This window comes from Aythya fuligula, chromosome 11 (assembly GCF_009819795.1).
Source record: "Aythya fuligula isolate bAytFul2 chromosome 11, bAytFul2.pri, whole genome shotgun sequence".
Classification (NCBI taxonomy): domain Eukaryota; kingdom Metazoa; phylum Chordata; class Aves; order Anseriformes; family Anatidae; genus Aythya; species Aythya fuligula.
This window is the reverse complement of record NC_045569.1, coordinates 3,723,403-3,736,004: the sequence shown is the minus strand read 5'-3', so window position 1 is coordinate 3,736,004 and position 12,602 is coordinate 3,723,403. Positions and strand designations below refer to the sequence as shown.

Genomic DNA, 12,602 nt, shown 5'->3' with positions numbered 1-12,602 from the left:
ATAAATAAACAAGTCACCACACACACAATATAAAGAAGAGAAATCGGTACCTCTTGCGGTTTCAACTTCTCTATGTCCGTGGAGAGGTCTGAGCTTTTTCCATGAAGACTGCCATTTTCCTGTAAACAAGGAAGTCGTAAGAACAATTACGACAAGATGAACATTCTATACTGAAATTAGGAGAAAGCACTGCATTCTGAAGCATTAGAGCCAAACATATTAGCAAGATCATTTTGACTTATTTAAATACTAAATGTTAGTCATCAGAAGATGTAACGGAGAAACATAAAAGGTAAAGTCCATCACTTGCCCTGCTGACTGTGAAATATTATGATCTATATTCCTGCAATACAGACCCCCGCACTCATTTTTATCTATTCTGGTCAGCATATGAAGCAGTAGCCAGAAGTTACCTATATTCAGAATTCTAAATAAGTATCGTTGTGAGCCTCGTTAGTTGAAAGAAAACCAAGAAATAAATGACAATAAGTCTTACCCAAAACATATGCACACAAACTTGGTTTAGACTCATAAATGAAGTCTGGTGCTTTTCCTGGGATTACAATGCAAAAGACCATTTCCTGTGTTCTACTTTTTTTTTTTTTTTTTTTCCTCCAGAAAAACCTGGCCATGGAATGAATTGATTTGTACCTCTTTATCATTACAAATCCTATATCCAGACAACACACAATTCTATTGTTCATGACCTTTTAGGGGAAAACACAAGAATAGCGTTTTCCTTTAAGAGGAATTCAATTTTTCCTTAAACAAAGCTGTTATTTAAATGACATCCCGGACAACCATTCTTTATTGTTTCATGCAGGGCTCTACAGAAAGTTTGCTTTTCCTGTCCCATTATCTAGCTTCAAGGTGTACTGAAAACCCAGACAAAGAACTAAATACCCTCTGAATTGCTTCGGATATCCATTTCACATCAATGCTGCAAAAAATCTATTCCAATCCTGTGGGACACGCCCTTCTTATTACTACTCTGTGTTTGAAGATGATATACTCCATAAAACCAAGGAGATTTTTTGCAGTCTTTCAAAAACAAGCCTCCTAAGACAACCAACCACATAGGGCCCAAAGGACAACCTAAACCTACCGTCGCCCACCAGCTGGTGTCTGATCTGCCAGGAGCCATTGCCATACCAGCTCCACAGCTGCCAACAGCTCGCAGATAAGGTCATTCCATGAAGAAATTTATGGACATGTTCCATGCTAACCTAAGGCTTGCCCTTATGTTTATATATTTTAGCAAGCTTTCTGAAAAAAGGTAGTGTAGAAAAACATCTGTAAAAATATTCAATGAACAGGAGTCTGTCATTAACTTCAGTACTTTTTCCTCACGCAGGATTTTTGTTGTCTTTAAGATTAAAAAAGAAAAATCCCCTAATGAAGTGAAAGAAACTTTACCACCTCAACATTACAAGTACACTAACAGTTTAAGAAACAGCCTTTTTTATTGAGCAGGATTACTTCACTTTCAACAACATTGCGTAATTGCTTGCTGAGAGGACTTTTTTTTTTTTAATATAAATTATTTTAAGTCCAAAGTTATAAATGCTGGGAGTAGGGAGATACCTGACAAATGCGAAAATTTAACTTTTTTCTTTTTTTTTTTACTTGAATCCTTCCACAGGGATCAAGACAAGTTTATATTGACAACTGTTTTACTTTTTTTAATGATAGATGCAACAACTTTAATACATGATTTCTGGTGGTTTTATTTTTGGACAGTGTATTAATTTCCCAGTTGTGAACTTGAATCATAACTCAAATTCCGGTTAGGTCAGCTTGACTCATTACTGATTAATATTGATCAGCAATTTCATAGATGAGTGTCAAAGCACTGAACACTTACAGTAAGAATACCAAATAGTAAAAGCTGTATAATAAGATTCCATTGCAAATGAAGATAAGGCATCTAAAGGCTGCGCTTCCTGCCTCAAGTTATTCAGGATGTTTTTAAGGATACCCAATTTCTACATTGCACAGAAATACTTCTGCAACACAGTTATTTTTTTCCACCCATTTGCCGTAGATTATTTATTGAAGATCAATGGGGAAAAATAAAACTTCATAGAGAGTCTTCCTAATGTTCTCCTCCGAAGTCAGATGCAGGTTTTTGCAATATCCACCTGGACAAGACCTTGTAGCCCACCCACTACATTCCACAGCAGGAGAAAGCTGCTAACAGCTCTCTGGGTCGACAGTAGTGAATTCAGAACAGATTATTTAGATCAGGGTTAACTATTATGCTGTGCATTTCTATTAATTCATTAGGTATTTAGCTCACTAGCTCTTTAGGGAGTATGTATTCGTAAAATGAAAACTGAGTAGATAAAAGGTAATGTGATTTACTACAGGAAAAGCTGGCTTTTAACCACTGAGTTGGGTTTTAACAAGACGGTATTATTGTCAGATACAAGATACTACCAAAAAACTTGGGATCCGTATGTGGGGTGGATGAAGCTACAACAGGAACAGAAGAAAGCCATTGAAAAAGTGAAGCCTTTCTCCAACACCATAACGCAGCACATACTTCAACTGGGTAATGTCAATGGAAAGGCTAGAGCTCCGTGTACTTTGCCAATGCATCTCTGCTCCTGAATAAGTAACATGACTTCTATTTTCATTTTCTGATGATACGGTAAATAAAATGCATGCTGATCATGCAAGTATACAGGTATGTACGGTTTATTTTCATAAATACTAAACATACAAATCTTTTAGCCTTAGAAATCTGAATTGCTATTGCGGCATTTCAAAGTCATTAGAATCTCTGAAGAGATGCTAACCTTTTTAAAGGAGCTTACCCTTAAAAACATGGTCAGATCATCTGCTGATTTTCTCTGTACATTCTCATAAACTTAATTATCAATTATAATGTCGGAACCTTACCCTTGAAGATTCATATGAAGGACTTGGCTGACCACTTGTTCCCCATGATGTGGCACCTGTTCGCTCATCCATACCTAGCAATAAAAAGAAAAGCACAAACCTATAATAAGAGATAGCAAAGTCAGCTATGTTCTCTGATGTAACCTGAAAGCAAATTCCATCTTTTAAGATAATATTTCTAAAAGCAAAATTTAACATGAACAATTTCCTTGATAACGAAGCTGGCTACAAAGCAAGCTACTCATTTACACACCTGCAGTTGCTGAAAACAGGAGCAAAAAAAGTTAAGATTTGCAGATCTGCAGTGCCAGCCCTACATAACCTGTAAGAAGTTACCCAAGTAACAACACAAGCTCAGCCACATTAGGCTGGCTTTTTGCACAGCTTGATTTACCCTGCATCTTTAGCACAGAATATTGTAGTACGTACTGTGAAATGTACACTTGTTATTACTCTTCGCTCTCATGTCTTACTTGAGTATTGTAAAGCCTGTGAAATTATTTTCCCTATTTGGTCTTCACATTACATGCAAGATATTTTAGCATAAGGGAGAAAAAGGCAAGACAGAGTGCTTTATATTTCAATTGCCTAATAAAAAAAGAAAAACCACAAAGACTCATGATGTCTGCTCTTCTAAAAGAGGAATCTTTTTTAATTCTGTAACGGTTCTTTTAGAATCAGTTCTCTTTATGCAAATCAAGGTTACAGCTCAAAAGAGAAAGGGGAAGGAAAAAATAGGGAGAGCTTTAAAATCAGTATCAGAATATATATCCTGTGTATTATCTAGCCAACAATACTGTTGCCAGCACTTGCTTCAAGTACTTTCTATTCAACATTAACTGGCTAAACTATCTTTTAAACCACATTCCAAAACAACTAATTGCCATAGTACTCCTACAGTAAATTCATTCACACAGGGTAAGATGACTATTCTAGCAATTGCATCACTGATCATATACAGAGAGAGCACAAGACTTTTTATTTTTGAAGGAACAATTCCATTCTAAATGTACTTTGGCCTACAAAACACAACTAATTACTTTTTTCTCCCCCTCTCAACCAGACTTATCCCATAAAGGGTTCTGAAAATACAGCATAAATGCCTAATATGTTATGTAGTATAAATCACGAAGCTTTATAGCAACACAATTTAGAAAAAAGACTTCAGTTCAAGTTACTTCACACCATCATTCTTAAGTCCAAACTTTATATTGCAAATTTGTTTTCACTAATGTATCTCAGACTGGCCACATTACAAAATAAAATGCAAGAAAATACAAGCTGGTATTTAAGTAGCTACTTATGCAGTGATAGCATTCTAATCATTATTTCCTTAAGGAACATGCTTTATGAAGTTATAAAATACTGTTTTAACAAAGACAGCCTGCACAAGGCATGTTAAACTGAAAGTACAGTCCAATCACCCAGATGAAAACTATGGACTTCTTTCTTGTACTGCAGGAAGAACCCTCAAGGCTGGAGAACGCTCTTTGTAAATGCAAAAATTTCCCTATATTGAGCCAAGTTCGTGGAAGTTTGCTGCATTTTGCAGCTGACAGCATTGTTGTTGTTTTATTGTAATTGATCCAGGAGCTGAGTAAAAAGTCGTGGCTGGCAGTGACAAAGGCGAAAGTAATCTTTTGGCACAAGTGACTCTTCTCTGCCAGAAACAACAGCACCAGTAATCCTATGATAATCACAACAAGTCCTCCATTGCTTTAGTTGCAGAAGACATATAGTAGGAGGAAGAAAAAAATCTTACCCTCACAGAAGTGTGAAAGTTTAAGATGATACATAATAATCTATAGAGGAAACAAGTCAGGAGATAATGGTTATGCATGGAGTGTTTAGACCCCCTAATCAGGAAAACGTGTTACTTGTTTAAAAATTAAAAACTTGTGTCAGTGAGACACAAGGACTTATGTTAAGGTTCTGCTAATTAGCATATGCACAGCTAAAAATTCCCATATTTTCATTCTACCGTTTGAATTATGCATATAGATTGATCAAACATCTCTAAAACAAAAATATAATATTTTAAGGTTGGAAGGAAAATTATGTTTTAACTTCTTCACAAAATTCCTTTTTCTAAAAAAGCCCGTACAGTTAGCTGGAGTAGTCAAGAGTATCAAAACTTTTTTTTAGAACCAGGTGTTTCTCCTATTTTTTCATGGGTCATTTTTTCTTTTTCTAAAAGCCAAAAGTAGGCTTACAGCTAGATCAACTGTTTAATACGAATTTGCATGTGAGGTATACACATTCTCACTTTAAACCTCCTTGAAGATTGCACGGAATTATTTCATATACCACATAAAGAACACATACGCTGTGACTTACTGCTACAAGATGTTTTGATTTCACTTGGAACGATACCCCTGCTGCCCCCTGGCCCCCCAGGCAAAATAGCACATGCCAGACGAATTAAGAACTGGCTACCCAACAATTCCCAGCCAGGAAATCAGATACATATTTATGCTGGTGCTTAAGGAACCTGTTCTGCTTTTTACACTATTTTTTTTCCCCCACTGATGATATAGACAAGAAAAAATCTCTGACTCTGCAAGAGTCAGAGACCCAGATCAACTCTAGCAGGCTGGGCATAAACTAACAATATTGCATACTTCAGTATAGCCAAAGGTATTTATGCATGAATGAACCAGAAGCGTAAGATAAACCTTCCAGATGTGGGTGGGAAGGTGGACACAGAGTATAAAATAGGAGCAGTAATCCCAAAAGAACATAGGAATCACCCTTGGTAATATCAATTTAACATGTCTCAAAGGAATGGTGCCACTGAAGGGGCTCAAGCATTTTCCTGGGAAAGCCAAGACAGGGCCAAACCGGGCAGACCGTCACCTTTGTAGAACCCCTGCCACGAGGGAAGCTGGTGACCAATCCCAGCATCTACTAATTCATCAAGGAAGTCAGCGGAGACAGAGAAGATATAAGTGTTCAGAGAGCACTGAAAAATGTGTCACACGTGGAAACGCTCCAGTATCTCGATCTGTTTACGTAATCCAAAGAAGAGGCATGTAAGGGTCTAATAATACAGATATTTATATATATAATGCAGATATATGCAGTTCAGCAAGCAGAAGTATAACAAGGTTCTACCCCTTCCTCTTTTTTTTCCTCCTTTAAAGCGCACTAGGCAGTGAGGATAGTAAGGCACTGAAAATGACTCGTGCTGATTTCATAGCCTTCAACCAAAATCAGTTCCTGCTGTAGTAGATATGCCATAATTTAACCAGGGAATAATTCAGTGATTTTTGTAGTTGCTGCAGATGATTCAGCCAGCAGTTGGTGGCCTGGTTCTGGCTCACAAAGCAATTCTGTCTCATGCTCTACCTCTGCCTCCCCTGCCCTCAGTCGCCCTGGAAGTGGTCTCTGCAGCTCTGCAACCTGCAAGCGCAGCCCAGGCCCCAGGAAAGGCTGCCTGTTCCTCCATCCCCTCAGCAAGATCAGGCCAAACAGGTGCAAGAATACACTCCAGCTTTATAAATTGAAGTCTAAAAATATTTTTAAGGTTTGGGTTAATGTCACTGTTAAGATGGCAGTGTGAGCATTTCAAGCTCTTTTAGAAGAGAGGTTGAAGAAGCCTGTTGTGTTACTCCTTCAACATATGTATTCATCCTGAAGAAACAGGTCCAAACATTCATTTAATAAAAAAATTGATTTTACAAATAAACTGAAATGAAAGTTGGTGTTCTTGCTGGTTTAAGACAAAGAAGACCGTATTTAAACTTGTTTCAAGAGACTTGAGCTCTAATGTATGTGTAAGCAAGATAATATACTTTATAGGGTTACCATCTGCTCAAAAAATGATTTGACCCCAAAAAAATCACATTGTAGATTGTTATACTAGGTACTCAAGCTATGAGTTTCTATCTTTTATAGCTTCTTTATCCAATTTTGTTTCACAGTAATGATATTCCTTCAGATCAGATTCAGCAACTGAAATCAATTGCAAAAATACCTAGAGCACAAACTGTAAAAGCACAGATTGTATTTTGCATCTTAGACACCCAAGCAAACCGATCTGTTCTTAGACCCCATACTGCACCAGTCTATTGTGAAGTATGATACAAATTATGACCTGAAATATAATTTTAGACTCTGATAAGTGGACACAAAAGGAAATCAGTTTTCCTTTGTCAAAGCAATCTCAATTAAAAATTTTAAGTCTCAATAGGTTAGAGTAGTTCTCAGCCTCTTCTTGTTGATCCCAAATAGAAAACAGTTCTCATTTTATGGTAGACCTAATATTTCTAATAGAATATACACAATTTTATTCTTTTAAGAACACGCTTAGACTTCGTAAGCCAGATAAACACGAAAATATACTTCCACATATTGCCATAAAAATTACTTAAAACCAAAAGCAGCTTAGACAATACATGTCATTTGGTGATCTTAAAATAAACAAAGCATGAATCAAATGGAGAGGAGAAATGAAACCTAGGCAAACTAAGAGCAGCATAGACACTTAAGTGCCATTTCGATAAATTCAGATGCAACACTAATTCGGTAGAAGGCAAAACACTTTCGTTTCAAATGCTACAGAGCTTTCTCTATACCCCCCACGCCAAAAAGGAAAGGCAAGGGGAAACATTTCAAGCATGAAAATATATTCATGAGAAACTTCAAATCTCCATCTGTAATGATCAGAGGTGAACCAATGATAACTGAAAGCTAAACAGAACACCCCAATTTAAGTGGAGTTCAGTACTCTTTCTCATTCATAGTTCTTGGAGAAAAATGGAGGAGATCCCATTATGGTACACTTAGTCCCACCCTTGACAAAGAGTTTCAAACAATTCCAGCCTTGTACCTCAACCAGAGGGTTGCTCAAACATCTGTCTCAAAATTGACTTGTGCTCTGAATGTAACAGCTTTATTTTGATTGTTTTGTTTTGATCAAAGTGAGATTTTCCTGACCAGATCCTGCAGTTCTCTCCAACCCTTCAAATCAGAAAGGAAATTTTCCCATTGCTAACGCAATAACCAGTATTTCTACTTACTAAAGAACCAGTGGGGGTAGTAAAAAAGTATCCCTTTTTGTACCTTTTGTTCAGGAGAATAAGTTAGGGTAAAAACTACCTTGAATCTTGAACCAAAATCACCTGGTACGAACTCCAGACTCCACAAGTCCTTTTGGAAACTTCCTGGGATCATTTTATGATGCATGACCCCCCTGTATTGAACCACAGAGTCTGAGGTTGAACAACTAATCCATTTTGTGGTCTAAAAGTGAGGTTCTCCTATGCTTGACTGCTTCAATATCCTAACCTACCTACCCAGTCAGGTTTACAAGCGTGAGAGTAAAGCTTGTTTGCTACCAAGGTTTAATAACAGAAATCCAAAAGCACACTGAGGCACTACAGAGATTGATGCTACCCTGAATCGGCATCACATATCTTAATTATGACCTATAAAATATTAGCTTCCATTTTTATTTGCAAAGATCAGTTTGTAAGATCAGTTTCCAACACCAACAGTAATCATGAATAGTAGTAAATAAATTAATTTGCATGTTTGAAACATTGTTTATCCTGAAGAATCCAAGAGCATACGATTGCTTACCTTACACTGCAACGAAAAAGCTCCTGCTATACAAGTTATTTTGGAAGTTATTTTAAGAATAAGAGGTTAACTACACAAAGTTAATTTCCATCCCCAGAATAAGCAACCACAATTAAAACTTCAGAACAAAGTTAATCAAATGGGAGTAATGGACAGCAAGTATACAACTTGCCTGGGTAATAACCAAAGCTTGGACCAAGAGTAGTATTGACAGGTGTTAAAAATGAGTTATAACCTCAAAACTATCAGCAATTTGAATTCTCTTTATGGAAAACTTTAAAAAAATATGTACTGCAGTGGAGAAAATTTGCAAGACCAGTATATTCTCAGGTCAGAAGACAAAGTCAGTGTACATTGCAACTTTTGCTAACAACAAAATACTTACACTGTGTAAAGTCAGAAGAAATTGGTAAAAAAAAAAAAAAATCTGGTTCTAGAAAAACTGGTGTAAAGCTTCAATTTATTTTAACAATGTCTATTCAAATTGTAACTTGGTACCAGCAATACAGCTGTCTAACTATCAAGTATGTTTTTGCTTTTTTTTTCCCTCCACTCATTACCTAATATAATTTGATATAGGATGTAAAAGAAAAAAAGCAATTACTACTTTTAACTTAATTTCACAAACAATCCTATTCATTCCTTGTAATAATGCCCATGTATTCTCTACATAAAGGAACATTAGTTTATTACTTTCTGTAGTAACAGCACTCTCAAAATGTCATTTGTTGTCTATTTTCCCTTCTTTATATTGTACACTTCCTAGACTCTAAATCAAGTCATTGAACAAACCAAATGCCTTGACATAACCTAGACACTTCAGATACAACACAACCTGCTTGAGACAGAATTGGAATTGGCATTTCCCACCCAAACTGTCCTATAACAGAAAATGGCATACTGCTACACCCTTCTTACCAGAAAAAAAAAAATAAAAATTAAAAAAAAAAAATCAGGTTCAGTTCAAAGAGGAGGGCATATTTAGTGTATGTAATACAATGTCAGTAAAACATTTGTTATTTCTGTTAACTCAAACAGTACAAACACAAGCCAGTAGAAAAACTATAAATAACAGCATTTAAACTAGAGAGAAAAAAAAAGCAATTTCTTTACAAAGCCCCAGAGGTACTTCGTGAACTAAGGAGTAAAGCTAATCTTTGCCCGTGACTGTAAGTACTACCATTTACTACAACAAACCTTAACACAATTCTTCCATCCAATTTAAGCCTAGATTTCTGAAAGAAAAATAAAAATTCTGTTATTTACAGATTATATCCTGCATATAAATAATAGTTACATGTTTGTGCACACAGACTATGTTTTGCAACTTCCTTGGTTGCAAAGGTGAACAAAGCAAACAAGCTCAGAGATCAAGCTTTGAGCAGGGCTACAAGCCAGAGCTCACAGAAAACACACACACAGTTAACTGCTAGCAAATTCAATTGCATCACGCTGCTGAGTCTCCTCCCTGTATCGAACCATGCAGGGGCAGATTGAACAGCTCCAACAAGCAAGTCTGTCTGAAGATACTAGCTATCAGAATGATCTATTCTACTGGCAAATTTGCCTGTGGTTACTTCAGTTATGTCTCAACAGCTTTATATAACCACATACCCTTTAAAATATACGTATTTATATACAAAACAAATCATGGCCAGCGTCACAAGATTGAGCACACCAGGCCAAAAATACTCAAATATAGTCCCAGAGCCAGCAGCTACTGTTACCGGTTGTGTTACATTTCCCAAAACTGCCAGTTGGAGCAACAGAGCATAAAACAATCCAAGTTACCCAGCGTACAACTGAGATGCTAATTCTAATGAGCAAAGCGAGAACTCCAAGTGTGACAGCTTTTCTAAAAGTAAGTCTAAAACAGTCAAGAAGAAGTACGTTCGGTCCTTCATTGTATCACACGGCATCCAGCAAGCTTTGATCCCCCTGAAAGCGTATCAGTAAACAGACTAAATCGTGAACACAAAGAGCAAAGGCGCTGTTCTTGGAGCGGTACAAACCAAGATCAACTTGAGGTCAGTTTCTTTTCACGCTGTAGATTATTGTCACACATTTTTAAACAAGCACAATTAAAATACAATTTCAATTACCCAATTGCAACAAATTAGAAGTGATCTGCTGATATTTAGAAGATCAATAATGCATTAATTAACAATCAGATGTTTGAAGGAAAGAAGAAAAAACAATTTAAGAGCAAAGGAGAAGCCATGCTGAAAAGTACTCACATTTGTACAGAATAGCATGCTTTCCATTTCCTAGTTCACGTAGATGAGCCAAATGGAAAATATCAGACAAAACATTGTCACCTCAGAGATTCAGTATTTTGAGCTTTAAGTAAGATGACAGGTACAGAATATAACACCACAAAGAAGAGGCCAACACAATCCCAAATTTACACTTCTGTGATTTGAAATAATTACAGACATGCAGTCACAATCACAGAAATCTGGGTCTGATCTTTAGAAGATCTAAACCAAGTCCTTTTCCTAAAAGCATGTGGAGGAAAACTTAGATTAAAATACTGTGTACCTTAGGAAAGTATAAGTTCTTTGGCTATCCAAAACTTCTGTGATCTGAGGACCATCTGTTAACAGCAGCACAGCATCTTATACCGAACGAAGCAGCATGCTAACGTCTTCAGCTTTTCATACAACAAAAAAAGCAGAATACAAAGAAACTAAAGAGGTTTTCATATTTACCTCAGATAGGCATATATTAGAAAAAAAGAACATTTATAACATTTATCACAACTACTTGCTCTGAAGAGCACATCTAACAGACTCACTCTCAGAGAGGGCTTAACTCTCGTTACTGAACAGGAGCGCAGTTACGCAGCAGAGCTGTCTGCACCCAGGTCCAGCACGGAACCTTCCCAACAGAATTCTGTTCCTGACGACTCAGCTGGGCACTGCTTTCTGTTATACGAACATGCCAGCATTAATCACCATCTTGTAACTCTAAAAACGAAGTTTAGCTGTTCAGTATTTAAAGAGTGAAGAAGGGTTAATGGATAAACACAAGCACTGCACGTATCTGCTCATCTAAGCCAGAGAAGTGGTAGGCTAGCTCTACAGCACATGTGAACAAACAAAAGGAAAAATATAGGATATACCAACTTAGGTAATTACTACAATCTGGCTCATTTAGCACCCTTCTTCTTTCACAAAACAAAAATAAAATCAAGATTTTTTTTTTTTTTTTTAATCCAAGCAAGAAGCTTTTGCAAGGTTAGAACTTCACTGTTGGCCCTGCAGCACAATGAAGTCCTGATGGCTGCTTGATAATAGCATCTATTAATCTGCCTGAGCAAAATGTTGCTGCTTCTGTCTACTATTTCAGGCATGGAGGAGAAAAAAATAAAAATAGGCTTTAAGTTAACTATTAAAAGCTTTCAGAAGTCCTCTCCTCCTGCATTTATACAGTCCAGAACTTTAGCTGATGAAGTCAGCACTGCCCTACCAGTATCCAATATTACTTTCTTCCAGTATGGATCTTGTACCAGTACTTCCTCCTCCATAAGCTCCCTGGAATGGAGTCCAACTCTTGCCAAACGTTCTCCTTTCACAGAGGCTCAAAGCCAACAATTCTCAATAATTCGGTTACTTCCAAAAGTCATTGTCAGATTCCAGTCTGAAACAACTACAAAGATCTGGCACAGCCTGTGCTGCCAGCAGGGCTCTCAGACACTTAATCAACTAAACAAACTAAAAACCCCACTTTTTCTTTCCTCAGCTTAGAAATATACACTTCTTCCAACTTGTTTGACAGGGATTTTATTGCCTTTTTTGAGGCACATTCTCAAGGTAATGTTATCCATCAAAGGAGAGAGATAAATCCGTCTTGAAACTTCATAGATATAATTATATCTGCCCAAATATTTGCCAAATCAAGCTCCTTGCTGCTTGGGATGTTCGCTGCCTGCTGAGTCAGGCAGGCAGGCTTTGTGTTGACAGCTCCCTTAGTATGAGTGGCATTAAATGATGGCATCCCCACAATGATAGAAAGCTGATGCGATGCAGCGCAGTCTCCTACATCAACAGACAAGCTGGAAGGATGATTGCTCTCTGATGTTAATGGGCCTTGCACCAGTACACAGCAGTACT

At 37.0% G+C, this 12,602-nt stretch overlaps 1 protein-coding gene across 5 annotated transcripts in view; it reads right to left on the bottom strand.

The window, feature by feature from the left end:
• Positions 1-12,602, bottom strand: part of TCF12 (transcription factor 12) — a 156,755-nt gene that overhangs the window by 110,049 nt on the left and 34,104 nt on the right. For all 5 annotated transcript variants that reach the window (XM_032194529.1, XM_032194527.1, XM_032194530.1 and 2 more), the window contains exons 4-5: positions 2,905-2,978; positions 51-119 (exon numbers count right to left, since the gene is read on the bottom strand). In XM_032194529.1, the coding sequence (XP_032050420.1) occupies positions 51-119; positions 2,905-2,978 (143 nt within the window). The remainder of the gene's footprint in view (positions 1-50; positions 120-2,904; positions 2,979-12,602) is intronic.